The 26,504-nt window shown below is 49.5% G+C and overlaps 2 protein-coding genes across 3 annotated transcripts; both read left to right on the top strand.

Moving 5' to 3' along the window:
* The first annotated feature begins 1,086 nt into the window (after window positions 1-1,086).
* On the top strand, window positions 1,087-3,573 carry LOC120659177 (la-related protein 6C-like). The gene is made up of 6 exons (XM_039937229.1): window positions 1,087-1,748; window positions 1,868-1,962; window positions 2,100-2,171; window positions 2,262-2,341; window positions 2,463-2,670; window positions 2,760-3,573. The coding sequence occupies exons 1-6, from the start codon at window positions 1,241-1,243 to the stop codon at window positions 3,285-3,287; spliced, it is 1,491 nt and encodes a 496-aa protein (XP_039793163.1). The 5' UTR covers window positions 1,087-1,240; the 3' UTR covers window positions 3,288-3,573.
* Window positions 3,574-5,393: 1,820 nt separating this feature from the next.
* Window positions 5,394-26,088, top strand: LOC120659176 (tobamovirus multiplication protein 1-like). Of its 2 annotated transcripts, XM_039937228.1 has the most exons (11): window positions 5,394-5,520; window positions 23,187-23,405; window positions 23,651-23,741; window positions 23,856-23,908; window positions 24,051-24,143; window positions 24,232-24,303; window positions 24,453-24,571; window positions 24,662-24,725; window positions 25,167-25,220; window positions 25,481-25,558; window positions 25,652-26,088. In XM_039937228.1, the coding sequence occupies exons 2-11, from the start codon at window positions 23,235-23,237 to the stop codon at window positions 25,742-25,744; spliced, it is 888 nt and encodes a 295-aa protein (XP_039793162.1). In that variant the 5' UTR covers window positions 5,394-5,520; window positions 23,187-23,234; the 3' UTR covers window positions 25,745-26,088. The 2 variants fall into 2 exon arrangements, with proteins under 2 accessions (XP_039793162.1, XP_039793161.1); XM_039937227.1 differs by lacking the exon at window positions 5,394-5,520 and having other exon boundaries at window positions 23,058-23,405.
* The last annotated feature ends 416 nt before the right edge of the window (window positions 26,089-26,504 follow it).

Below are 26,504 nucleotides of genomic sequence, written 5' to 3'. Positions count from 1 at the left end.
GTAATCACCAAAACACACCTCTCTCTCTCACCTAAATAAAGGGGATTTCCCCTCTACCCTATTATTGGTGATTGAATTTTGGTAATGCTGCAGCAACCATTACCTAAAAAAATAAAAGTAGCTATTGGTAATGAAGAGAGAGAGAGAGAGAATATTTAAGGTATGAAGTATGAGTAATCTGTTAGAGATGCTCTAAGCAATGAAAAGCGTGCGATCTAGTCTGTATGCGTGCATGCGGAGTTATTCCATTTTGAGGTACATACTTTAAAATTCTATAATTTTTCAAAGGAGTGTCCGTTTAAAATTCCGCTTCTACATTTGTGCTCTACGCGAAAATATGAACAAAACTAGACTCCATATGCATATTTTGAATGTTCTTACTTTAGTAGCAAATTATATGTAACAGTATGATTAGTATCAAAGAAGTTGTTTTTATGTATATATTAAAGTTGCTACATGAGTGCTTAGCAGCAACATGGGTGCCCAGTAACATAACAACAACTTAGGCGTGCTTCAACAGCAACAACAGCAAGTTGAACGCTCCAGCAACACAACAAGAAGTTGGATGCTTCAGTAGCAACACTGAAAATATACTCCCAAATATATATATATATATATTGAAGATATTCTCATAAGAAAAATAATGGTGCAAACAAAATGGAAAAAGGATACTCCATAACAAAATTATTGCATTTTTAAGTGTGACCAAAAGAAAAAAAAATGTGTGGACCGCAGTAGCCCACCATCCTCTCGCAGACCGCAGCAGGCCATCAAGGTCGTGCGGTCGTGCGCAGCAGCGCAGGCATACGCACCTTGGATTTTTCCTTTCAAGATTACGATGGATGACAGTCCTCCAAAAAAAGGAGCCAATAATTACTAAATGTTTTGGGCCTAAATTAAAGTGAGTGTCGCCTAGTATAATAAACATGGCCCAAGCCCGTGGCCTAAAGAAAGATGGTGAAGCAAACAAAGAGGTACTGGTTGCATTGGGCCTACATGTAAGGGTCGGTAAGGCAGGGAGCGTCAACGGACGGACGAGACGATGACATGCCTGCATGCGATGCGAGGAAAACGCTCTGGCTTCACAAACAACGAGTGGTCTGGTGGTCTCCGATCTTTGGACGCTGCGGCTGCCCATCCATCCAAGCTACTTTCTTCTTGTTAGTATAAATCGCCGTCTTCCCCAACCCCTGCACGCCGATCGGTCGGTGAACTAATCAGCCGCCACCGTACCATCGCCATGGCGCAGGAGAGCAGCGACGTCAAGTGCACCACCACCAATTCCAAGAAGGGGACCAACAATACTAATTCCGAGGAAGCAGACGGCGGCGACAGACCAGTACTGGCTGCAGTGTCGTCGTCAGCACCGGCGACGCCGTTCAAGTTCAACGTGCACGCGCCCGAGTTCGTGCCCATGTCGCCCAACGCCGCCAGCCCCATGGCGAGCCCCATGTCGGCGCCGGCGGGAGGCTACTACTCGCCCTTCATGCAGATGCAGGCCGACTGGAGCTTCTTCCACGATCACGAGCCCGTCTTCTTCATGCCGGACCACTTCGCGCACGCCAAGTTCGCCGCCGCCGCCGCCGCTGCCGCCGGGAGCAACAGCGGCGCGCAGGCCAAGGGGACCGGCGCCACCGCCGACGTGACGCACAAGATTGTCAAGCAGGTCGAGTACCAGTTCAGCGACATCAATCTGGTGGCCAACGAGTTCTTGCTCAAGATCATGAACAAAGACACAGAAGGCTACGGTACGGTAATCTGTGTGTCTGTCCCAATAAATAATTAAGCAGATGGATGGATTATTAATTAATTAATCAGTGCCTATCCATATAAAATAATAAGCAGTGCAATGCAATGCAATTTGCAGTTCCCTTGTCGGTGATCGCGTCCTGGAAGAAGATCAAGTCCCTCGGGGCAACCAACCAGATGCTGGTGAAGGCTCTTCGCACCTCCACAAAGCTTGTAAGCAACTAACATACAGATGATCGATCGAGATGCATGCTTGCATTATTGTTCATCTCTTATTTCGTCGTTCTTACTTGTTCTGCTGCTGAACATGTTCATTCCATGCATACATATACATGATGATGTACGTGCAGATTGTCAGCGATGACGGCAAGAAAGTCCGGCGCAGGCAGCCATTCACTGAGAAGCACAAGGAAGAGCTTCAGGTCGGTCAATCTTCGAGATTGGTATTGATTGCATTTTAATAAATTCCCTATATCTCTCCTAGCTAGCTAGCTCCTGATGCTTGGATGCAGTCTCGCATGATCATAGCAGAAAATCTGCCGGACGACTCCTCAAGAAACAGCCTCGAGAAGATCTTTGGTGTCGTCGGAAGGTCAGGCATGCAGACGACGAAACAATCGATCGATTTCTGATTCTGAAAACGCGCCGGCCTCTGAGTCGACCACAATGCAAATTAAACTAACAGTATTATATATATTTGCTATATATATCAGCGTGAAGAACATCAAGATCTGCCATCCGCAGGAGCCTAGCACGGCGAGGGCTGCTTCCAAGTCGGACACACACACACTAGTGAGCAATAAGATGCACGCACTGGTGGAGTACGAGACCTCACAGCAAGCTGAGAAAGCGGTGGAGAAGCTCAACGATGAACGCAACTGGAGGAAAGGCCTCCGTGTCCGCACAGTGCTCAGGCGCTCGGTGAGCTCTTGTTATTAGCTTAGCTTAATAGCTTGTGATGATAGATGATGAGTTGTTAACTGCAATGCATTGCTTGCTTGATTTTTCAGCCCAAGTCCGTGATGAGGCTGAAGCGCCCGGATTTCGACCACTTTGTGGGCTCCGACGACGACTCGCCGCACTCCCAGATGTCGTCCTCCGACTCCCCGACGGCGGATAATAACTCACCACCTACTGAGCCTCATCATCAGCAGCAGGATGATCACCAGATCATCAATGGGGGGAGCAAGCAGCAGAAAGCAGCAGCAGGGTGGGCGAGAGGACGAGGGAAGCTTCACGTGACGGCGCCGCACAGCCCGCAGTCCGCTCCGGCCGGCATGGTCGGCCATTTCGACCCATCCAGCCCGAGGCAGCAGCACAAGCAGTGCCCGTCCAGCCCCAGCAGCAGGCAGCAGCAGCAGGCCAAGTGCCCCTTCAGCCCCAGGCAGCCTCCTCCCCAGGGCCCCAGGATGCCTGACGGCACGCGCGGCTTCACCATGGGCCGGGGCAAGCCACCGGCAACGTCGTCGTCGTCGTCTCCGGCGCCCCGGCCGGTGGCGGCGGCGCCCACGACTCCGCCTGCTCCAGTCCTTGTTTAGTTTCGTACGTCCTTCACTTATTATTCTATACATATTGCTCTCGCCTCGCCTCGCCTCCAAGTTCAATCCTACTCCTACCTATCCTATCTATCCTATATATAGTGGTGCCTGTTTCATTCACGAACTCTGTATCTCTGCGGATACAAGCAGTTGAGTTGAGCTCTCTTCTCTTTCTTTTCTTTCTCTCTCTTTTTTAATTTTTATTAAGGTGACCTTTTATTTATTTAATAAATAAAGTTGGCTGGCTGCTGGCATATATATATTGATGGTGTTAATTCTTCGACCACTTGCCTCTCCACTCAAAATGCAAGCATGATGCATTGTAGCGATTTGTGCCTTGAGTATTGTGATCGAGATCTCCTTGTCCAATTCTAGTTAGGATTTTGACGACGCAAATACTGTTCATTTAGCTTTCAAATTTTTTCTCACAAAAATTGTTTATTTGAATTGTAGTAAAGTTCATCTAATTAAAATAAAACAATAAAAAAAGTGTCGGTACAAAGCACGAAGGAGGCGTCGGCAGCCTGGGCTGTGGATCCGGCGTTTTGGAGGCTGGATCTGGCGACCCGGGGCTAGATCTACGCACTGTGCGGTGGCCCGTCTAAAAAATAAAGAAAAAAATTGACGAACCTCAGGAGGTCCCACGAACATGCATCACCAAGTAACGCAATTTTTTCACGCATAATTGTGCGTGTGCGGCCGTGAGGCTCAGGAGGTCCCACGACCGCGGTGCCACCTTCTAAGAAGGGTAGGGGTTGTTGCTGGGCTGAGCACATATAAGTCGGCTTGGGCAAATTTAACCGAAGACCGAGAACCGAACCGAAATAACCGAGAATCGGAACCGATAAGTTCGGTTCTAAGTTCAGTTCCCACCTTCTGAGAACCGAAATATAGCGGTTCTTTCGGTTCTTTACCTCGGTTAACCGAGAAGAACTAAATTTAACAATTTGGCCCAGCACACATTTAGCCCAGCCCACGAAGAAAACCCTACAGCCAATCCATCCCCATCCCAACCCCCACGCCACTGCTCCCCAGTCCCGCTCCCGCACCCCACCCATGGCCGCCGCACAAGCTGTGCTCTCCCTCTCCGCATCTCCACCGACCACCGGAGCTCTGCCGCCCCTGATCTTCCTCGTCCCCGCCGCCGGCTCCCCGTAGGCCAGCTCCAGGCCTCCGCCGCCCCGGCCAGCGCGCGGCCCCGGCCCTTTGCCCCGACCTGCGCCCCGGCCAGCGCCCGGCCTCAGCCGGCCGGCGAGCGCCCGCAGCCCTCGGCCCCTGCCCCGACCTGCGCCTGCTGCCCTCAGCCCCAGCCCCCCCATCGCCGGCTCGTCGAACCCGCCGGTAGCCGGGTACGCCGCACCCACACGCGGCCACGCGTAGAGCAAGCGCACGCCGAAGCCAGTCGATGCAGCCCGTCCTCTCCGATTTCTCGGTTCCTTCGGTTAGTACCGGAACCGAACCGAAGTAACCGAAACCAAAATTCTTCGGTTCCCATCTCTGAAAAGAACCGATCGGTACCTATTTCTCAGGAACCGAATTTGTGGAAGAACCGAGGAACCAAACCGGTTCCTCCCGAATGCCCAGCCCGACATGTAAGGCCAGCAAGGGTTGGTGATGACCATTCATTTATCATATGTAATTATGGTTTTGAACTTATAACTATGTAAAATTTATTTGATTACGAATCTAATCATATAAATTTATATATAATAAAAAAAATCAAATTATTAGTAAAATATTATAATCATACAAGTTTATATTATAAAAATAAAAAATTAATAGTTAAATTATTGGTTAAAATATTGTGAAGATTGAATTTTGATACGGATGCTACGGTACTTGCTAGTCAGGTTGGATGTACAGTCTCTGGCAGGTGGGACCCCTTCCTCGTGAAGTGAGACCCACGTGGAGAGCGCCGGCACGGACGTGCCTCTGTTGTCTCGGACAGAGCCCGCCGGCCAAACCCAATGAATCCACTGACGCTGCTGCAGGGGCCCCACCGGCTCACCGATACGGCCCAAGCGCACACGACCAAAACCGACACTGACGCGTAGGCCCCCCTGTCCCCGTGCCATCCATCTTGTTCCTCACGTCGCGCAGCCCAGGCCGCGTGTGTTCTCTAGGTACACAGGAAGGCAAAGGCAAACCCATAGCGGAGAGGAAGAGAAGAGAGAGAGACTCTTTGCCTCCCCCTCCCTTCACTCCCGCTGCTCGGCGCCTCCATTCTGCTCCCCTCCTGTTGTGACCACGGGTCCAACGAGGAAGACGAAGGTGTAAACGTGAAGGCGTGAAACATGCAGGGTAGTCGTCTGTGTGCGTGGGACCATGTGGTCAGTGTGTGTGGGCATTGGGGATATAATCCCGCTGGCTTGTAAAGAGGAAACGTGAACGTTTTGCTTAATGAAACAGAGCTCGTGAGGCCAGGGTCTGCCGCTTGGTCCTCCTCCCTCGATTCCGACTTGTCTATGTATCTCACGTCGACGGCGACTCGCCGGCGGCCACGGGGCATTATAAGTGGTATCAGATTCAGTATCCTCGGCGCGCTCCGTTCCCTTTTGTTCGATCCCGATTCGGTTCGCTGCGTCACACCGACGTCGCCGACCAGCTCCGCCGTGAATCGCTCCGATTCCGGCGTCCTCGCCCCGCCCACCGACTCCCAGTTGGCGGCGGCCACCGCAAATCGACGGTTAGCTGCCCAGCGTCGTCGACCACTCCACTCTCGCGCCGCTTAGGATTAGATCGGGATTGGGTCCTTTGTTCTGCAGTTCGGCACGGCAGCGAACATTTCGTCGATGTTCGTGGGTTCCGGTTGCGACTGCGGTACTCCTTCGGCTTGGATCGACGCTGTTCGGGCCCCGGAGGGTGGGGTTTCATCAAATCGAGCAGTGTCTCCGGGTTTGAGGTGCAGTCGCCACGGCACCCCCTAAGCCTTCCGTGCAGACCCAGTTTATCCTCGCCAAGATAGATGATCGTTTTCAGCAGGAGGATGAGCGCTGGACCCAGGTACACGAGAATTTCGACTTGCTTTTCGCTATAGTGGAGTCTATTGGAGTCAATCAGGATCGCCTAGAATCACAGATGAACTTGGGGAATAGGGTTATGGAGCAGATTTTGAAAGACCAGCAGATCCTAGCCAAACAGATCGAGTTAACCGGGGAGGCAGTGGCGCGCATCACTCTGAATCAGCCGCCAATACCCGACCACGAGGAACCACCACCTAGTCATACTCTGTCCCAGGGCTTACCTGACCGTGGATTTCACTCTTTCCGTCCGCCTCCTACTGGGCCACATCAGCGTGCTCCACCTTTTGGTAATCGCATGAGACGTGAGCCGGCGCAATTCTCTGGTCATCGTCATGTTACGCCTAAGATGTCCTGTCCTACTTTTGATGGAACTAATCCTTGTATCTGGAAGTCCAAATGTTTGGATTACTTTGAGCTGTGCAACATCGATGAAGCTTTTTGGACGACTGTGGCTGCACTGAATATGGATGGTAACGCTGCAAAGTGGCTACAAGTGTACAAGCAGAAGAATGGTTTAGGGGATTGGCCAACTTTTATTGCTGCTGTGGAAAAAAAGTTTGGGGCTAATGACTACAGGGATGCTATGAGTGAATTGTTGGAACTTAAACAAACAGACTCTGTGGAGGATTATGCTGCAGCCTTTGAGAATCTTCAGTTTGAAATTACTATGCATAATTCAGGTTTTGATGACACCTTCTTTGTGTCTCAGTTTGTCAAAGGGCTTAAGTTGGATATCAGTGCTGGAGTACGTGCTCAAGTACCCAAGGATGTGGATCAAGCTATTCTCTTAGCAAAGGTTCAGCAACAAGTATTGGAAAAAGGGAAGCAGAAATGGTCAAAATCGACTGCCTCTTCCAAGTTCACCTCTGGTGGTTAGAAAGGAGAAGGGAAACCAGGATTTCAAGTCTTCCATGTGGAAAGAAAGGTAAACTTTGAATTATCGCAAGGCAAACAATCTGTGTTACTATTGTGGTGACAAGTATGATCCAAATCATGCAGCAGTCTGTGCCCAACGCCCCAAAGCTCAGGTGAATGCTTTAGTTTCTAATTCTTTGGATATGCCCTTATCTGAAGAGGTGGTTGCCCAATTGGAGCTCGAAGATTCTCTGGCTTCTGAATTTTGCCAGCTCTCTCTGAATGCTCTTGCTGGAACTGCTCAGGGTGAAGCCATGCACCTTAGGGCATTAGTACAGAACAAAGTTATGTTGACATTGGTTGATACTGGGAGTTCTCATAGTTTTGTTAGTGCTGCTTTCTTGGACATAGTGGGTATTCAACCTGTTCCTACTACACCTCAGCAGGTTAGACTAGCCAATGGTCAAATTCTGGTTTCTGACTTATGGGTTCCTAATATGGCTTGGTGGTGTAATGGACATACTTTGCATGCTGATATGAGAGTGTTGGATATCACTACTTTTGATGCTATCCTAGGGTATGACTGGCTGAAACCTCTTAGTCCAATGACTTGTCATTGGGCAGATAAGATATTGGAATTTTCCTACAAAGGGCAGCCTGTGTCTCTGACAGGAGTCAAGCCTGCAGTTCCTGGTGTGCAGGAGCTGTCTGCAGACCAGTTAGTGAAATGGTGGAAAGGAAATGACATTTGGGCATTTGCAATTGTTCACCAGCAGCCAGTTAATCCTGATCAGGAGCTTCCTGTGGTAATTGAAGACCTACTGCACCAGTATGCTGATGTGTTTGACATTCCCAAACAGTTACCACCTAGTAGGATTTATGACCACGCTAATCCATTGCTGCACAATGCTGTTCCTATGAATTCTAAACCTTATAGAAATTCTCCCCACCACAAAGATGAAATAGAGAAACAAGTCAGAGACATGCTCCAGGCTAGTCTTGTAGTGCCAAGCTCTAGCCCTTTTGCTTCACCAGTCCTTCTGATTCAAAAGAAAGATGGAAGTTGGCGTTTCTGTGTTGATTACATGTAACACCCGGTTTATAAAAGGACATAAACCGAGCAATTATATACGTGCCAGGATCAAGTCACACGTATATACAACAGAATGAACAGTATATCATAGCACATATCACGTAAAAAGATATAAATAAGCGAATACAAATGTTATTTATTACATTAATGACAAAATGTCTGATACAGCGGAAGCGAAGTACAAAATATGATAAACTCTCCGAAGCTGAGCAGGGCGCCACAGGGACGTCGACTGGGAGACGAATGCCTAGAAGTCCTCATAGTCCTGGTAGCGCTGAGCGAACTCCCTCGTGTCGGCAGGAACTGAGCAGCAGTAGCGTATCCAAGAGGAAAAAGTAGAGAAGAGGTAAGAGTGAGTACACAACTTGTACTCAACAAGTATAACACAAACTATGAGGCTCTAAGGTTGGCTGACTCAACTGCATTAGCTTTTAAGTCTTGGCAAAATTTTATTAAAGCTATTTACTACGAGTTGATGAATTACCATTAACCCAGTTACATAGTAATTAGTCAAATTTACTCATGATACTACTGAGAACCAGACCAAAACCAAGCCACCAAGGTAACCCCGAGAGGCACCTCCCTCGTCGGAAGGAGACAACCCCACTAATCAAAAGGAGGATCTGGGCCGCTCATAACCGTGAGCACGGCTAGTATACCAGTTTTACACTCTGCAGAGGTTGCACATCTTTACCCACAAGTCGTGAGCCACGCCAGTTGTTCATCACACTTCCTTAGGTGAGATGACTAGCAAACTCACTACGAGGCCGTTACAAAGGACACATTGGTAAGGTGTAACCGCTAAGGATTCAGTCAATGCAACGATGGGGCCCACCTCGAGGGGGTACAAGACAACACAGACCAGCCTCGTAGCGTAGGGACCATTGAAGCTCGACTCCCCTCTTGCCCCGCAGGTAAGTTACTCCCGAACCAAAATGGCCTAATTAGTAAGCCAAGACCGTCCCATTCCAGTCTTGTGGTAGCGCTGTTGTCCCAGGTTGTCGCTCTATGAACCGGTCCTTATGGAGAGTGGCCAACCCAGCAATAAGCACCGTGCTGGCCCCCTAAACCATGTTTCTACAAAAACCATTTTTAATGAGAAGTGAGCCACTCAAGCCACACAGAGTGCCACTCTCAGAATTAAGTTGCATATACCATTAATCAAATTAATTAAAAAGGACCATTATGTGTTATAGCGCGGCACCTAGCACAACTAACCAAAATGCAACCCAAAGGATATAAAGTGGCTAGGAAATCCTTATAGGCATACAGTATTAAAATGCAGTATGAAATTATATTTAAAGGTGATAGGTTGTTCATGTTATACTTGCCTTCCTCGTACTGCTCCTGCTGCTGCTCAAAGTGCTCAGAAGACGGCTGCTCCGGGTACTGGTACTGGGGCTCCTCCGGTAGCTCAACGTCTACTCACGAACACATGGCCAAAACAATGCACAATAATAAGCATACAAGCAAACACTAGCAAAAACTAAGAAACAGTACATCAATACATAAAAACAGCACACTAAACTAGTCTAAAACTATTCTACGCGTTACAACGATCGTGTGGACATAAAGAACGCCTAAAACGGAGCTAAAACGCATAAACTAGGCCTAAAACAAGGTTCAGGGGCTTAATTGTAAGAAAAACAGGGTTCCAGGGACTTTTCTGCTAAAGCCGAGGGCCTAAACGTAATTAAACTAAAACTTCAGGGTCTAACTCGCAAAACCTTCAAGCCTGGACTGTGGGTACTATTTTAAAGAAACTCAGGGGGCTACGCGTTAAAACCAGGACTTAAATCTAATTATTTTTGAACTCAGGTGGACCGCGGGTTGAATTCTAAAAAGAGCAGGGTTTCTTTAGCAAAAGGTACTGGCCGAACCGGTATCTTTGGATTACGGCCGCTGGATCTATATCCAACGGTCCAGATCGGACGTCCTAGGGATCTAATCGTGGCCGTTGTTTCAGGATCGGGCGGCTGACATGATTCGCGCGCGGGAGCGGCGGCGGTAGGTCGCCGGAGCTCTGCTCCGCGGCGGGGGGGGGGGGGGGGGGGGGTCGCCGGGGTTGGCCAAACCGGCGTCCCCGTGGCCGATTCGGGCCGCGGCTTGGCTCGGGAGCATGCCCGTGGCACGCGCAAGCCACTGGGGCACTCAGGGGAGGGGATTGGGGCGCGGGACGCCGTGCGCGGCGGCGATGGCGGGCGAACGCGGCGGGGCATCGCCGGGGTGAGCTCGCGCGGCCTCTGGGGTGCGCTACAGACTAAAGTAGCTAGCGCAAAAGTACGGCGGGGCCTTGGGGGTGCTCACCGAGGGCTCCTGGTGGCCGGAGACGTCACGCAGTTGGGTCGTCGGCGAGGTTCGGCGGCGGAATCGGTGCGGTGGCCGTGGACGGGTCACTGCGGGGGTGCTCCAAGACTGCTGACTCGCCGGGAAGACACGAGTGGGCCCTGCGAAGGTGGTCCAGGGGTCAAAGAAGCTCTGAGGTCGACGGCGGCGGGGAATCATGCGGGCGGTGCGTCTCACCGTAGATGGCTTCGGGTCTAAATCCGGCCGCTGCACCGGCTGAGATCGCGAGCAGGGACCTCGAGAAGTCTCCTGGCGTCGGGGCGAAGCTCGGGCGCAGCTCTGGTGGGGCTTGGGCACGGCGGATCGGCGGGACCGCGGCGGCGCAGTTCCTCTGCGTTGCGGAGCGAGGTGGTGGCGGCGCGGCTAGGGTTAGGGGTGGTGGCGCTGGGGGGATGGGATGTAGGGGGGTCGCGGGGCGCTACTTATAGGGCGGCGTGGAACCTAGACATGCGTGCCCAGGGAAACCGCCGCGAGATTCCCGGCGAACTCAACGCGGGCGGGCGCTGCGGGAGGAAAGGGGCGGAGCTGACGCGCGGGCCCGGGGCGTCAGAGAGAGGAGGGGCGACGCTGCGGTGGGGGAACGGTGCCGACGGATGGGCCCGGGGGCGCAGCGAGACGGGGGCGAGTGCTCTGCGGGCGCGAGGCGCCGGGCTGGCTGACGCGCTGCGCTCTGGGCCGGACTGAGCGGAGCCGAGGCGGCCTGGGCCAGCGGAGGAGAGGGCGAAGCGGGCCTGCGCGGGATGGGCCGGTTTGCTGGGGAGGGAAAAAGGGCCGGTGGGAGAGGGAGAGCGGGCTGGGCTGAGGTTTGGGCCTTCCTTTTCTATTTCTTTCCTCTTTTCTAATTCTATTTCCTATCACTTTTCTATTTCTAAAACAAACAAAGTTTGAATTCAAATACAAATTTGAATTCAAACCACACTCAAATAATTAAAATCATACACCAGCATGAATGCAACAACAAAGTTTTTAAACTTAGACAAATTTTAATCACTTGTGAAACAAGATTAAATTAAATGCAAGGCTAAACACATTAAACCTTAGAAAACATTAAATAAAGCCTATAAAATTTATTAATAAATGCTGAAATTTAAATTAGGGCGTTACAAACCCTACCCCCTTAAAGAAATCTCGTCCTCGAGATTTAGCTAGGCTGGCTAGCAAAGAGATCTGGATATGTCTTCCTCAGCTCATCTTCTCGCTCCCATGTAGCCTCAGCTTCACTGTGATGACTCCACTGAACTCTGCACATCCTGATGCGCTTGTTCCGAGTAACCCTCTCTGATGTCTCCAGAATCTTCACCGGATGCTCAGTATAAGTCAGATCTTCCTGCACATCTACTCCATCCAGTGGTGCCTGCTCCTCGGGTACTCGCAGACACCTCTTCAGCTAAGATATATGGAAGACATCATAAACTCCTGAGAGGCTGAGAGGTAACTCCAGGCGATAAGCAACTTCGCCTTTCCGCTCTAGCACCTTGAATGGCCCCACATACCGAGGTGCTAACTTCCCCTTGACATTGAATCTGCGGATTCCTCTCATCGGAGACACCTTCAGGTACACATAATCACCAACACTGAAAGTCAGGTCTCTCCGTTTGCCATCTGCATAGCTCTTCTGTCTGCTCTGTACAATCCTCAGATTTTCTCGCACAGCTTGAACCATCTGCTCTAGCATCATCTATGATCTCAGGGCCAAAGAGCTGCTTCTCACCAATCTGGTCCCAATAGAGAGGAGTCCTGCACTTTCTGCCATACAATGCCTCGAAGGGGGACTTCTTCAGACTGGCCTGATAGCTGTTGTTACAAGAGAACTCAGCATAAGACAGGCACTTATCCCAACTAGTACCGTACTGAATGGCACAAGCTCTCAGCATATCCTCCAACACTTGGTTGGTTCTCTCTGTCTGCCCATCTGTCTGAGGGTGATAAGCCGTACTGAAACGCAGCTTCGTATCCAATGAATCATGGAGCTGCTCCCAGAATCGAGAAGTGAACTGAGACCCTCTGTCGGATATGATCTTCTTGGGCATACCATGCAAGCAGACAATCCGAGAGATGTACAACTCTGCAAGTCTAGCACCGGAGTAAGTAGTGTTCACTGGAATGAAGTGGGCAACCTTCGTCAATCGATCCACTACTACCCATATGGAGTTGTACCCTTTCTGAGTACGAGGCAATCCAACAATGAAGTCCATAGTGATCTCCTCCCATTTCCACTCTGGAATCTTCAAAGGCTGTAACAGACCTGCTGGCCTCTGATGCTCAGCCTTGACACGCTGACAGGTGTCACAAATAGCCACGTACTCTGCCACTGAACGCTTCATCCCATACCACCAGAAACGTTCCTTCAGATCATAATACATCTTCGTGCTGCCCGGATGAATAGAGTATGCTGTATCATGGGCCTCACTTAGAATCAACTTCCAGAGATCCTTTACATCTGGCACACAGATCCGGTTCTTGTACCACAAGGTACTCTGATCATCCTCTCTGAAATGTGGAGCCTTGCCCTTCTTGAGCAACTCACGAATCTCCTGCAGCTTCTCATCATCTTTCTGATGCTGCCTGATCTCTGACTCAAGAGTCGGTACTGCCTCAAACGCTGCCCTCGAAGTATGATGCAAGAAGCCCAGACTCAACTGCTCGAACTCCTCGCATAACTCTGAAGGCATCTGGAAAGCCACGGCCATGTTGACATAGCTTCTCCTACTCAAAGCATTTGCTACAATATTAGCCTTGCCCGGATGATAGTGAATCTCCAGGTCATAATCCTTGACTAACTCTAGCCATCTTCTCTGCCGCATGTTCAGCTCATTCTGCGTGAAAATGTACTTGAGGCTCTTGTGATCAGTGTAGATATCACAACGCTGTCCATACAAGTAATGCCTCCAAATCTTCAGAGCATGCACAACTGCGGCTAACTCAAGATCATGGGTGGGATAATTCAGCTCATGCCGACGTAACTGCCGTGAAGCATAAGCTATCACTCTGCCTTCCTGCATCAGAACACACCCAAGACCATCCTTCCAAGCATCACAATACACCGTGAATCTCTTCGTCTGGTCTGGCAGAGTCAGGACTGGCGCCGTAGTCAACCTTTTCTTCAGCTCATCAAAGGCCCTCTGACGCTCATCAGTCCATACGAAAACCACATTTTTCTCCAGCAAAGAAGTCAAAGGCTTCGCGATCTTGGAGAAATTCTCAATGAACCTCCGATAATATCCTGCTAAGCCCAAGAACGACCTGACTTCTTTTACTGTCTGCGGTGTCTCCCACTCTAGCACATCCTTCACCTTGCTCGGATCAACAGCAATGCCTCCCTGAGAGATAACATGACCGAGGAATGGAACCTCGTCAATCCAGAACTCGCACTTGCTGAACTTGGCATACAGCTGATGCTCTCTCAATCTCTGCAATACGAGTCTCAGATGCTCCTCATGCTCTTCTTCTGTCTTGGAGAAGATCAGAATATCATCAATGAAGATCACCACGAAAACATCCAGATAATCCATGAAAACCATGTTCATCAGATGCATGAAGAAAGCCGGGGCATTAGTCAAGCCGAAGGACATGACCGTATACTCATATAGCCCGTACTTGCAGGTGAATGCCGTCTTCGGAATATCCCCAGGACGGATCCTCAGCTGAAAATAACCCGAACGAAGATCAATCTTCGAGAATATACGAGCACCTCGAAGCAAATCAAAGAGATCCTCAATACGGGGCAGTGGATGCTTGTTCTTGATAGTAACTGCATTCAGCTCCCGATAATCGACACACATTCTCTTCGAGCCATCCTTCTTATCTACCAACAACAATGGAAAAGCCCAAGGAGAGAAGCTGCGACGGATATAGCCCTTGGCTAGCAACTCATCAATAGTCTTCTTAACTTCTTCATGCTCTATAGGTGCCATACGGTAGGGCCGCTTTGCAATAGGAGCTGTGCCAGGCAAGAGATCAATACAAAACTCAATGGCGCGTTCAGGCGGCATACTTGGCAGATCATCCGGAAAGACATCCGGGAATTCAGACACCACGCGAATACCATCCGTGGGTCTAGCCTCCATCTGATGAAGAAATCCAGAAGGCTCTGAAGCACTGACTGTCACCTCTTGGCCATCAGATGCTGTCAGGTGAACTGCCCAATGAGCACAATCAATTCTGACACCCCACTTGGCAAGAGTATCCATTCCCAGAATCACATCGATACCCTTGGTGTCTAGCACCCTCAGATCAGCACTGAACGTTGCCCCCCTTATGGCTACACTGACTCGGGGGCAAACAATATGGGATCTCAACTCCCCTCCCGGTGAAGAGACTAGCAGACACTTCCTTAATGCAGTGGTAAAGAAACTATGCTCCTCAACATATGACTTGGTGATGAAAGAATGAGTAGCACCAGTATCGAAAAGCACTGTAGCTGGATGGGAGTTGACCATGAACGTACCAATAACCACGTTAGGAGCCTCGGCCGCTGACTCGGCCGTCACGTGGTTCACTCTGCCCTGTGCTGGCGCCCTGGGCTGAGCTGGGCGCCCCAGCTGTCCCGCCTGCGCCTTCCGGGGGCAAGTGTTGGCGTAGTGCCCCGGCTGGCCGCAGTGATAGCACACACGAGGAGGTGCTGGAGACTGCTGTCCGGCAGGAGGAGCTGCCTGCCGTGGAGCCTGAGGTGCTGGCGGAGCTGGTAGAGCAGTACGAGCCGGAGGTGCCGGTAACCTCGGGCCCTGACCTGCCTGCTGCTGTCGAGGCGGGTACTGCTGCGGCCTCTGCTGGTACTGCTGGGGAGGCCGGTACTGCTGCTGCTGGTACTGCTGGGGCGGCTGGAGGCGAGGACGAGTGTTGCTGCCGGAAGCAACAGGGACAATCTTCCTCTTCTTGTCCTCCATCTCCAGGTACTTGCGCTCAGTGTTGAGCGCGCTGTCAACCAGATGGTTGAAGTCGTCGAAGCGGAGGTTGAGCAGCGCGTACTGGAGGTAGTCCTCAAGACCCTCCATGAAGTGCTCCTGCTTCTTGCGGTCATCCGCAACATCGGCAGGGGCGTAGCGAGCCAGCTGAAGAAAGCGATCACGATACTCCGTGACCGACATAGTTCCCTGAAGTGACAAAGACAGATAGATATCGAAAGATTAACTCAAGATTAATAAGGATAGAACAAGGGGCATTAGCTCAAAAGAAACCGCTGAATGATTATATTTAAGATTACCTGCTTCAGTGCAAGGAACTCCTTCTGCTTCATCTTCATAACGCCCGCGGGGACGTTGTGGCTGCGGAACCGCTCCCGGAACTGGAGCCAAGTGAGAGCCTCGCGGTCCTGAACTGGGTGGGACTCCCACCAGTCCAAAGCTTCCCCTCGCAGCTGTCCTGCTGCGTACAGAACTCTCTCTCGATCATCGCACTGGGCGATGTCCAGCTGACGCTCCACTGCACGGAGCCAGTCGTCAGCCTGAAGAGGGTCGGACGTGTGAGAAAACGTCGGCGGGTGACCTCTCAGGAACTCAGCACGCCTATCGCGAGGCTGCGGCGGTGGAGTTGGCGGAGGCTGAGTGTGAGCCTGCTGAAGAGCCTGAACAGTGTTGTTCAGGGTGGCCATCATCTACATCTGGAGCTGGAAGTACTGCTCCGGAGTCAAAGGCGGCGGCATCAGGATCCCGATCCCCTGGGTGTTCTGACCCTGGTTGTTCTGCCCCTGCTGGTCAGAACCACGCCTGGTGTTCACCATCTGATTTTGGACAAAAGATTTCACGAGTAAGGATATTGCAGGAATAAATTCAGATGGATATGATAACTCTTTGCGGAAAAAGACTCAGCCATGATAAAGTAGACAGGATAGAGTGGACTGTTTTACCCCCAACGATCTAACTCATTTTATTAATTAGTTAACTTTAGCATAAGAGTGATTTTCTTTAAACAACTTTAAACTACTAAGCTATACAATCATTCAAAAATCCAAATCAAACATGTAGCATAATAACAAGTAGACAATTTTCACAACTTAGCCGAGTTTAACATACGACTCGACTAACACAACGCGTCGCAGAACGTGCTATCGTATTATTATAAAAGGGTCACCTAGCTAATACTCATGGTGGTCAGATGACTGATTCAAGCCAAATCTACGATAACTATTCTTCAGAGAGAGGAATCAAGGCAAGACGGGTAAAAATCATAGAATTCAAGGGGTATAATAGCGAAATAGTTTCAGCAGACGAGGATTGGAGAGAAGAAGTCCTACAACTCGACCAGTTCTATCTAGGCTTCGTCCTACAGTCGATATGGCTCTGATACCACTCTGTAACACCCGGTTTATAAAAGGACATAAACCGAGCAATCATATACGTGCCAGGATCAAGTCACACGTATATACAACAGAATGAACAGTATATCATAGCACATATCACGTAAAAAGATATAAATAAGCGAATACAAATGTTATTTATTACATTAATGACAAAATGTCTGATACAGCGGAAGCGAAGTACAAAATACGATAAACTCTCAGAAGCTGAGCAGGGCGCCACAGGGACGTCGACTGGGAGACGAACGCCTAGAAGTCCTCGTAGTCCTGGTAGCGCTGAGCGAACTCCCTCGTGCCGACAGGAACTGAGCAGCAGTAGCGTATCCAAGAGGAAAAAGTAGAGAAGAGGCAAGAGTGAGTACACAACTTGTACTCAACAAGTATAACACAAACTATGAGGCTCTAAGGTTGGCTGACTCAACTGCATTAGCTTTTAAGTCTTGGCAAAATTTTATTAAAGCTATTTACTACGAGTTGATGAATTACCATTAACCCAGTTACATAGTAATTAGTCAAACTTACTCATGATACTACTGAGAACCAGACCAAAACCAAGCCACCAAGGTAACCCCGAGAGGCACCTCCCTCGTCGGAAGGAGACAACCCCACTAATCAAAAGGAGGATCTGGGCCGCTCATAACCGTGAGCACGGCTAGTATACCAGTTTTACACTCTGCAGAGGTTGCACATCTTTACCCACAAGTCGTGAGCCACGCCAGTTGTTCATCACACTTCCTTAGGTGAGATGACTAGCAAACTCACTACGAGGCCGTTACAAAGGACACATTGGTAAGGTGTAACCGCTAAGGATTCAGTCAATGCAACGATGGGGCCCACCTCGAGGGGGTACAAGACAACACAGACCAGCCTCGTAGCGTAGGGACCATTGAAGCTCGACTCCCCTCTTGCCCCGCAGGTAAGTTACTCCCGAACCAAAATGGCCTAATTAGTAAGCCAAGACCGTCCCATTCCAGTCTTGTGGTAGCGCTGTTGTCCCAGGTTGTCGCTCTATGAACCGGTCCTTATGGAGAGTGGCCAACCCAGCAATAAGCACCGTGCTGGCCCCCTAAACCATGTTTCTACAAAAACCATTTTTAATGAGAAGTGAGCCACTCAAGCCACACAGAGTGCCACTCTCAGAATTAAGTTGCATATACCATTAATCAAATTAATTAAAAAGGACCATTATGTGTTATAGCGCGGCACCTAGCACAACTAACCAAAATGCAACCCAAAGGATATAAAGTGGCTAGGAAATCCTTATAGGCATACAGTATTAAAATGCAGTATGAAATTATATTTAAAGGTGATAGGTTGTTCATGTTATACTTGCCTTCCTCGTACTGCTCCTGCTGCTGCTCAAAGTGCTCAGAAGACGGCTGCTCCGAGTACTGGTACTGGGGCTCCTCCGGTATCTCAACGTCTACTCACGAACACATGGCCAAAACAATGCACAATAATAAGCATACAAGCAAACACTAGCAAAAACTAAGAAACAGTACATCAATACATAAAAACAGCACACTAAACTAGTCTAAAACTATTCTACGCGTTACAACGATCGCGTGGACATAAAGAACGCCTAAAACGGAGCTAAAACGCATAAACTAGGCCTAAAACAAGGTTCAGGGGCTTAATTGTAAGAAAAACAGGGTTCCAGGGACTTTTCTGCTAAAGCCGAGGGCCTAAATGTAATTAAACTAAAACTTCAGGGTCTAACTCGCAAAAACTTCAAGCCTGGACTGCGGGTACTATTTTAAAGAAACTCAGGGAGCTACGCGTTAAAACCAGGACTTAAATCTAATTATTTTTGAACTCAGGTGGACCGCGGGTTGGATTCTAAAAAGAGCAGGGTCTCTTTAGCAAAAGGTACCGGCCGAACCGGTATCTTTGGATTACGGCCGCTGGATCTAGATCCAATGGTCCAGATCGGACGTCCTAGGGATCTAATCGTGGCCGTTGTTTCAGGATCGGGCGGCTGACATGATTCGCGCGCGGGAGCGGCGGCGGTAGGTCGCCGGAGCTCTGCTCCGCGGCGGGGGGGGGGGGGGGGTCGCCGGGGTTGGCCAAACCGGCGTCCCCATGGCCGATTCGGGCCGCGGCTTGGCTCGGGAGCATGCCCGTGGCACGCGCAAGCCACTGGGGCACTCAGGGGAGGGATTGGGGCGCGGGGCGCCGTGCGCGGCGGCGATGGCGGGCGAACGCGGCGGGGCATCGCCGGGGTGAGCTCGCGCGGCCTCTGGGGTGCGCTACAGACTAAAGTAGCTAGCGCAAAAGTACGGCGGGGCCTTGGGGTGCTCACCGAGGGCTCCTGGTGGCCGGAGACGTCACGCAGTTGGGTCGTCGGCGAGGTTCGGCGGCGGAATCGGTGCGGTGGCCGTGGACGGGTCACTGCGGGGGTGCTCCAAGACTGCTGACTCGCCGGGAAGACACGAGTGGGCCCTGCTAAGGTGGTCCAGGGGTCAAAGAAGCTCTGAGGTCAACGGCGGCGGGGAATCGTGCGGGCGGCGCGTCTCACCGGAGATGGCTTCGGGTCTAAATCCGGCCGCTGCACCGGCTGAGATCGCGAGCAGGGACCTCGAGAAGTCTCCTGGCGTCGGGGCAAAGCTCGGGCGCAGCTCCGGTGGGGCTTGGGCACGGCGGATCGGCGGGACCGCGGCGGCGCAGTTCCTCTGCGTTGCGGAGCGAGGTGGTGGCGGCGCGGCTAGGGTTAGGGGTGGTGGCGCTGGGGGGATTTGATGTGGGGGGGGGGGGGGTTGCGGGGTGCTTCTTATAGGGCGGCGTGGAACCTAGACGTGCGTGCCCAGGGAAACCGCCGCGAGATTCCCGGCGAACTCAACGTGGGCGCTGCGGGAGGAAAGGGGCGAAGCTGACGCGCGGTCCCGGGGTGTCAGAGAGAGGAGGGGCGACGCTGCGGTGGGGGAACGGTGCCGACGGATGGGCCTGGGGGCGCAGCGAGATGGGGGCGAGTGCTCTGCGGGCGCGAGGCACCGGGCTGGCTGACGCGCTGCGCTCTGGGCCGGACTGAGCGGAGCCGAGGCGGCCTGGGCCAGCGGAGGAGAGGGCGAAGCGGGCCTGCGCGGGATGGGCCGGTTTGCTGGGGAGGGAAAAAGGGCCGGTGGGAGAGGGAGAGCGGGCTGGGCTGAGGTTTGGGCCTTCCTTTTCTATTTCTTTCCTCTTTTCTAATTCTATTTCCTATCACTTTTCTATTTCTAAAACAAACAAAGTTTGAATTCAAATATAAATTTGAATTCAAACCACACTCAAATAATTAAAATCATGCACCAGCATGAATGCAACAACAAAATTTTTAAACTTAGACAAATTTTAATCACTTGTGAAACAAGATTAAATTAAATGCAAGGCTAAACACATTAAACCTTAGAAAAAATTAAATAAAGCCAATTAATTTATTAATAAATGCTGAAATTCAAATTAGGGCGTTACATTACAGAAGGTTGAATGAGTTAACAATCAAAAATCGGTTTCCCATGCCTATCATGAAGGAGATATTGGAAGAGTTAGCAGGTAGCAAGTATTTCACAAAGCTGGACATGCGTTCTGGGTACCACCAAGTGAGGATGAAGCCCGAGGATGAGCACAAGACAACGTTTAAAACACACCAGGGCCACTACCAGTTCAGAGTCATGACATTTGGCTTGACCAATGCACCTACTACATTTCAGTGTCTGATGAATGAGGTGTTGCATCCTTTTCTCCGGAAGTTTGTGATGGTGTTTTTAGATGATATTTTGGTGTACAGTCCCTCCTTGGATACTCATGTGGCTCATCTCAGACAGGTCTTAGATAAGCTGAAGGAGCATCAACTCTATATAAAAATGACTAAGTGTTCTTTTGCTCAGCTCCAGCTGGAGTATCTCGGTCATATTATCTCAGGAGCAGGTGTGGCTACTGACCCTACAAAGACAGCTGCTATGGTACATTGGCCAGTACCTCAGTCAGTGACTGACTTGAGAGGTTTTCTTGGCCTCACTGGCTACTACCGTCGTTTTGTCAAACACTATGGACTGATTGCCAAGCCCTTAACCCGGTTATTGAGAAAGAAGCAGTTCTGTTGGTCTGAGGAAGCTCAGCAGGCCTTTGATACATTGAAACAGGCCATGGTTACTACACCTGTGTTGGCACTTCCCAATTTCCAGGAGCCTTTTGAGGTCGAAACTGATGCTTCTGATATTGGAATTAGAGCAGTACTTATGCAGCATGGGCAACCAGTAGCTTTTCTGAGTAAAGCTTTGGGGGAGTCACATAAGCACTTATCCATATATGAAAAGGAATTTCTGGCACTTATCATGGCTGTGGAAAAGTGGAGGCAATATTTGCAGAGAGGGGAATTTGTGATCAAAACAGACCATAAAAGTCTATCTTATCTCACTGAACAGAATCTCCATTCAGAAATGCAGAGGAAGGCTATGATTAGGCTCATGGGTCTTCAATTTAAGGTGTTCTACAAAAAGGGATAGGATAATCTAGCTGCTGATGCTTTGTCCAGAGTGGGGCATACGTTGGCCTTGCAAGCAGTGAGTCAAGTCCAACCACAATGGATACAGGCTGTGATCAATTCTTATGTGACTGATGCCAGAGCACAAGAGCTGCTAGCTCAATTGGCTGTGCATAGTCCTAATGAGCAGGGATACAGCTTGCAGCAAAATCTGATCAGACACAAGGGCAGGATTTGGGTGGGAGATAATTCAGCTATTCAAACAAAAATTATTGCTGCCTTTCATTCTAGTGCAGTGGGAGGTCATTCAGGCCAACAAGCTATTTATCATAGTATTAAGAAAATGTTTTCTTGGAAGGGTCTTAAGCAAGATGTGGCAACATTCATTTCACAGTGTCTGACATGCCAACGGGCTAAACATCTCCATACTCATCCACAAGGACTGCTCCAGCCTTTACCAATTCCAGCAGGGGCCTGGCAGGATATCTCACTTGATTTCATTGAAGGGTTGCCCAAGTTAGAGGGTTATAGTGTGATCTTGGTGGTGGTAGACCGTTTCACTAAATATGCTCACTTCTTACCCCTGAAGCATCCTTACACTACCATCTCAGTAGCTCGGTTCCTGTTTGATACAGTGGTTAAATTACATGGTTTACCTCGCTCTATGGTTTCAGATCGTGACAAGGTGTTCACCAATCACGTTTGGAAGGAGTTATTCAAGCTTTTGGGTGTCAATCTGAATCTCAGCACGGCATATCATCCTCAAACGGATGGACAGACTGAAAGGGTTAATCAGTGTCTAGAAATGTATTTGAGGTGTTCAGTGGGTGATTCTCCGGCTAAATGGAAGTCCTGGTTATCACAGGCTGAGTTCTGGTATAATTCTACTCATCATGTAGCGCTGGGTTGTTCCCCATTCAAAGCTTTATACGGTTATGATCCGTTTGTGGGAGTTCCAGTTGCTGTGGCTTCAGACACTCCACCTCTGCTTGCTGAATTCATTGCTGATCGTCAATTGCATTCAGAATTGTTAAAGGATCACTTGGCCAAGGCTCAGGCTTGTATGAAGCTTTCAGCAGATCGGTTGAGAACTGACACTTCCTTCCAAGTGGGTGATCGAGTGCTTCTTAAATTGCAACCATATGCCCAGTCCTCCTTAGTCAATCGACCATTTCCCAAGTTGTCCATGAAGTACTATGGACCTTTCACGATTCTCCAGAAGATTGGTCAGGCCGCTTATACTCTGAATTTACCTGATTCTAGTTTACTTCACCCTACTTTCCATGTGTCGCAATTAAAAGCTCACTCCAGATCATACACCAGTGTTCTATGACCTTCCACAAGAAGTCCATCTAGATGGGTCTGATGTTGTTCCTCAAGCTATACTTGATCGTCGCCTAGTGAAGAAGGGTAATTGTGCGGTGCCCCAAGTCTTGATCAAGTGGACCAAATTATCTGAAGCGTCGGCTATATGGGAAGATTATCATGTGCTTCAGCAGTGTTTTCCGACGGCGCTCGCATGGGGACATGCTCGTTCTCCAGGAGGGGAAGATGTTGTGACCACGGGTCCAACGAGGAAGACGAAAGTGTAAACGTGAAGGCCAGAAACATGCAGGGTAATCATCTGTGTGCGTGGGACCATGTGGTCAGTGTGTGTGGATATTGGGGATATAATCCCGCTGGCTTGTAAAGAGGAAACGTGAACGTTTTGCTTAACGAAACAGACCTCGTGAGGCCAGGTCCGCCGCCTGGTGCTCCTCCCTCGATTCCGACTTGTCTGTGTATCTCACGTCGACGGCGACTCGCCGGCGGCCACGGAGCATTACAACTCCCTCCCCCTCGCCTTTTCCCTCCCGGAGAAGAGAAGAAGAGCGAGATGAGGAAGCTGGCCTCCTTCGCCGCCGCTACCTCCGGTGCCTACTCCTCTGCATCCGCCGCGCTCCGGGTCCGGGGCTGGTGGGACGACGTCAACGAGTCGCGCCAGTGGCAGGACGGGGTCTTCTTCTCCCTCGCCGCCGCATACGCCCTAGTCTCCGCCGTAGCACTGGTAGGTACACCTTCCCCCTTTTCTCTTCTCTTCTCTTCCTAGTTAGTATCCTCCATGCCCCTAGTCTCTGTTGGGGGGGGGGGGGGGGGGGGGGGGGCAAAGGCAGGGCAGGGCAGGGCTCGCCCTTCTCAAATCAAATTAGTGCTTCATCTGAGGGAGCTGCTGCTCTTCGCCGATTGCTGCTGCTGCCTGCCCCTACTTTGCTCCAATACTCAAATCCAATCCCTCCCCTCTTGTGCTTGCAGATTCAGCTCATCAGGATCCAGCGACGGGTGCCCGAGCTCGGATGGACCACGCAGAAGATCTTCCACCTCATGAACTTCCTTGTCAATGGGGGTAAATCTAATCTAATCTAATCACAAACAACTGCTTGCTTCTCTTCTCCCCTGCCCTTCATTGGATTTCCAATTCATCCTCAACTCAACTAACCATTCCCCCAAACAACTGCAGTTCGTGCTCTCGTTTTCGGCTTCCACGTCCATGTCTTCCTCCTCCACACAAAAGTAAGAAACCGCCCATTCTCCGCCTAGCTACTACTTTACCTTTTTCTTTTGCCTTCATATATATATGTGCTATCAAGATGGATGCCCTCTGCTCTTCTTGTACCTAAATTTACATCAACATTCTGCATACTCCCTCACACAGGTATATAAGCTGGTGTTACTTGATCTCCCCGGCTTGCTCTTCTTCTCCACATACACCCTACTCGTCCTCTTCTGGGCAGAAATATACCATCAGGTACCTAAACTTTTTTTATTGCAAATCCTCTCCTCATTTTAATCCTTCATTCTCAAATAACATAGCACTAATGTTGCTCGAATTGCAGGCTAGGAGTCTCCCAACGGACAAGCTAAGGCCCGCATACATTGCCGTTAACAGCATCATATATGTAGTTCAGGTCTCTTCCTCTCCCTCCTGTCTCTTACTTCCTGTCCATGGAATTTCTTTTATGCCTTTTTCTTTTTTTCTTAACTTCAAATCCACCGAATTTTTCAAAATAATCTTCGCTAACTTTGACTCAGTACCTCTGCTTCGACATCTGGACAGGTCTGCATATGGATATACCTCGGAATAAATGATAATGCCGCCGTTGAGCTGGCCAGCAAAATCTTCATTGTAGCTGTCTCCTTCGTCGCCCTTCTTGGCTTTTCAGTATACGGTGGAAGGTGACCCAATGTTTTAGTGTCTTTTCCTCTTGTACTGACTTGCAGCCTTACATTTCTATTACGTAAAATTGTGCTGCTGCTTCCCTTCAGGTTATTCTTCTTGCTGAGACGATTCCCTATTGAATCCAAGGGGCGGCAAAAGAAGCTTTATGAGGTGATTGTGACCCTTTAACAGCTACCTTTCATGTTCAAACTGCCCATGGAAAGGCTACTGCAGAGATCGATAACCAAATTGCTGACATAGAATGCTATTAGGGTCTATCATTTGGTTCACATTATTTGTTAGCACATACATACTCTTGTTTAAACAAACAGTACAAATAGGCATGTATTGAACACTTAATTCTCTTGCAGTGTCCGAAAAATGTCTTTTGGAGCTCAGTGACTGTAGTTAAATCTTGTGTCGTATTCGCCATTGGTCTACCGACCAACTTGTTAGTTTATGATATCTATGTGTATAATTGAAATTGTTTGGTTTTGGAAGGTACAATTTTCGTTCCTCACCGGTCTTAATAACGTATCAATGGGTTATTCGGTCTATCATTTATATCTCCAAAATTTTCACTCTGCCGTTGCATTTTCTAAAATGTATCAGGTTGGGACTGTGACAGCAATTTGTGTGACCTGCTTCCTGATAAGATGTGTCGTGGTGAGTATTCTTACTTACTGATTGGTAGTGTGCAATTATGAAGATTGGTTATTCCATTGGTTGATCTGAAAGTGGGACATGTGATGTTGACCTGTATAATACGGACATGACGCCACCAAACGTAGTCAACTAGTTCCTTTGCATTCATTAGAAGAATGAATTTGTGCTTTAATTCGATTTGGAAACATTCCTCATATAAAGGAATTGCACATATTGTACTTCTTTTTGTTTTGAATTTCTCCTTATGTGTGCTGTGGTAGGTGGCATTATCTGCATTTGATCCCGACGTATCTCTGGAGGTTTTAGACCATCCAATCCTAGACTTGTTCTACTACACGGTAAAAGAGCTAACACTGCCTTGTCCTCGCTATTATAGCATATATTTTATCCATGGCATTAGTATTCTTAATAAATGTACTTCCATTGTGCAGCTGACGGAGATATTGCCATCTGCGCTAGTCCTCTTCGTTCTACGGAAGCTCCCCCCCAAGCGGGTATCGGCACAATACCACCCCATTAACTAGAGAAATTTTATGATGTTATAAGAATGTATGGATGAGCTGGAAAAGCTGAAAACCTACATCCAGTTGAGTTGAATGCTTTTTGCTTGCTGTTGTGTTTATGGAAGCATGGAAGCACTGGTGGTGATGATGCATCGTCATCACATCATATGAGAAAAGAGTTTTGGTGTTGGATGGCACTAATGGAACTTGAGACTCCTTTTGTGGTTGGATCTCCAAGGTGTTGTTTGCTTGGTTGTGCTACCCGGGGCATGGCATGACATTGACATGACATGACTTATTTAGCAGTAGTGTTATGCCATTATCTGAATTACAGTGGTCATTCTTGATGATTGCCATTATCTGAATTACAGTGTTCATTCTTAATGGTTGCCTGTTGATGCAGACAATGGCCAAATGATTTGTTGGTGCTGGTGATGCACATTACTACCATACCTGTGTAACCATTATCACCAATGGTCGGGCAACGGCCGTTGCTTTTGCCGTGCGCCACGAAGGGCACTCAGCAAATAAAGACGTTTGCCGTGTGCCAATATTTTTTGCCGTGTTCCCGCGGCAAAGCACATGGCAAATCCAGAAGTTCGGGGTGGACCGTTTGCTGCTCAAGATGTTCGGACATCCGAACAGTTAATGGGAATGTTCGAACGTCCGAATGTCTTGACCGGCGGACAGTCCGCCCGTTGGGAGCAAACGGCCTGCCACCTAAAAATTAGACGTCCGATGAGACTCGGGGCGGACTGTCCGCCGGTCAAAATGTTCGGAC

This window comes from Panicum virgatum, chromosome 2N, assembly GCF_016808335.1.
Source record: "Panicum virgatum strain AP13 chromosome 2N, P.virgatum_v5, whole genome shotgun sequence".
Taxonomy (NCBI): domain Eukaryota; kingdom Viridiplantae; phylum Streptophyta; class Magnoliopsida; order Poales; family Poaceae; genus Panicum; species Panicum virgatum.
This window is presented reverse-complemented; position numbering and strand designations above follow the sequence as displayed.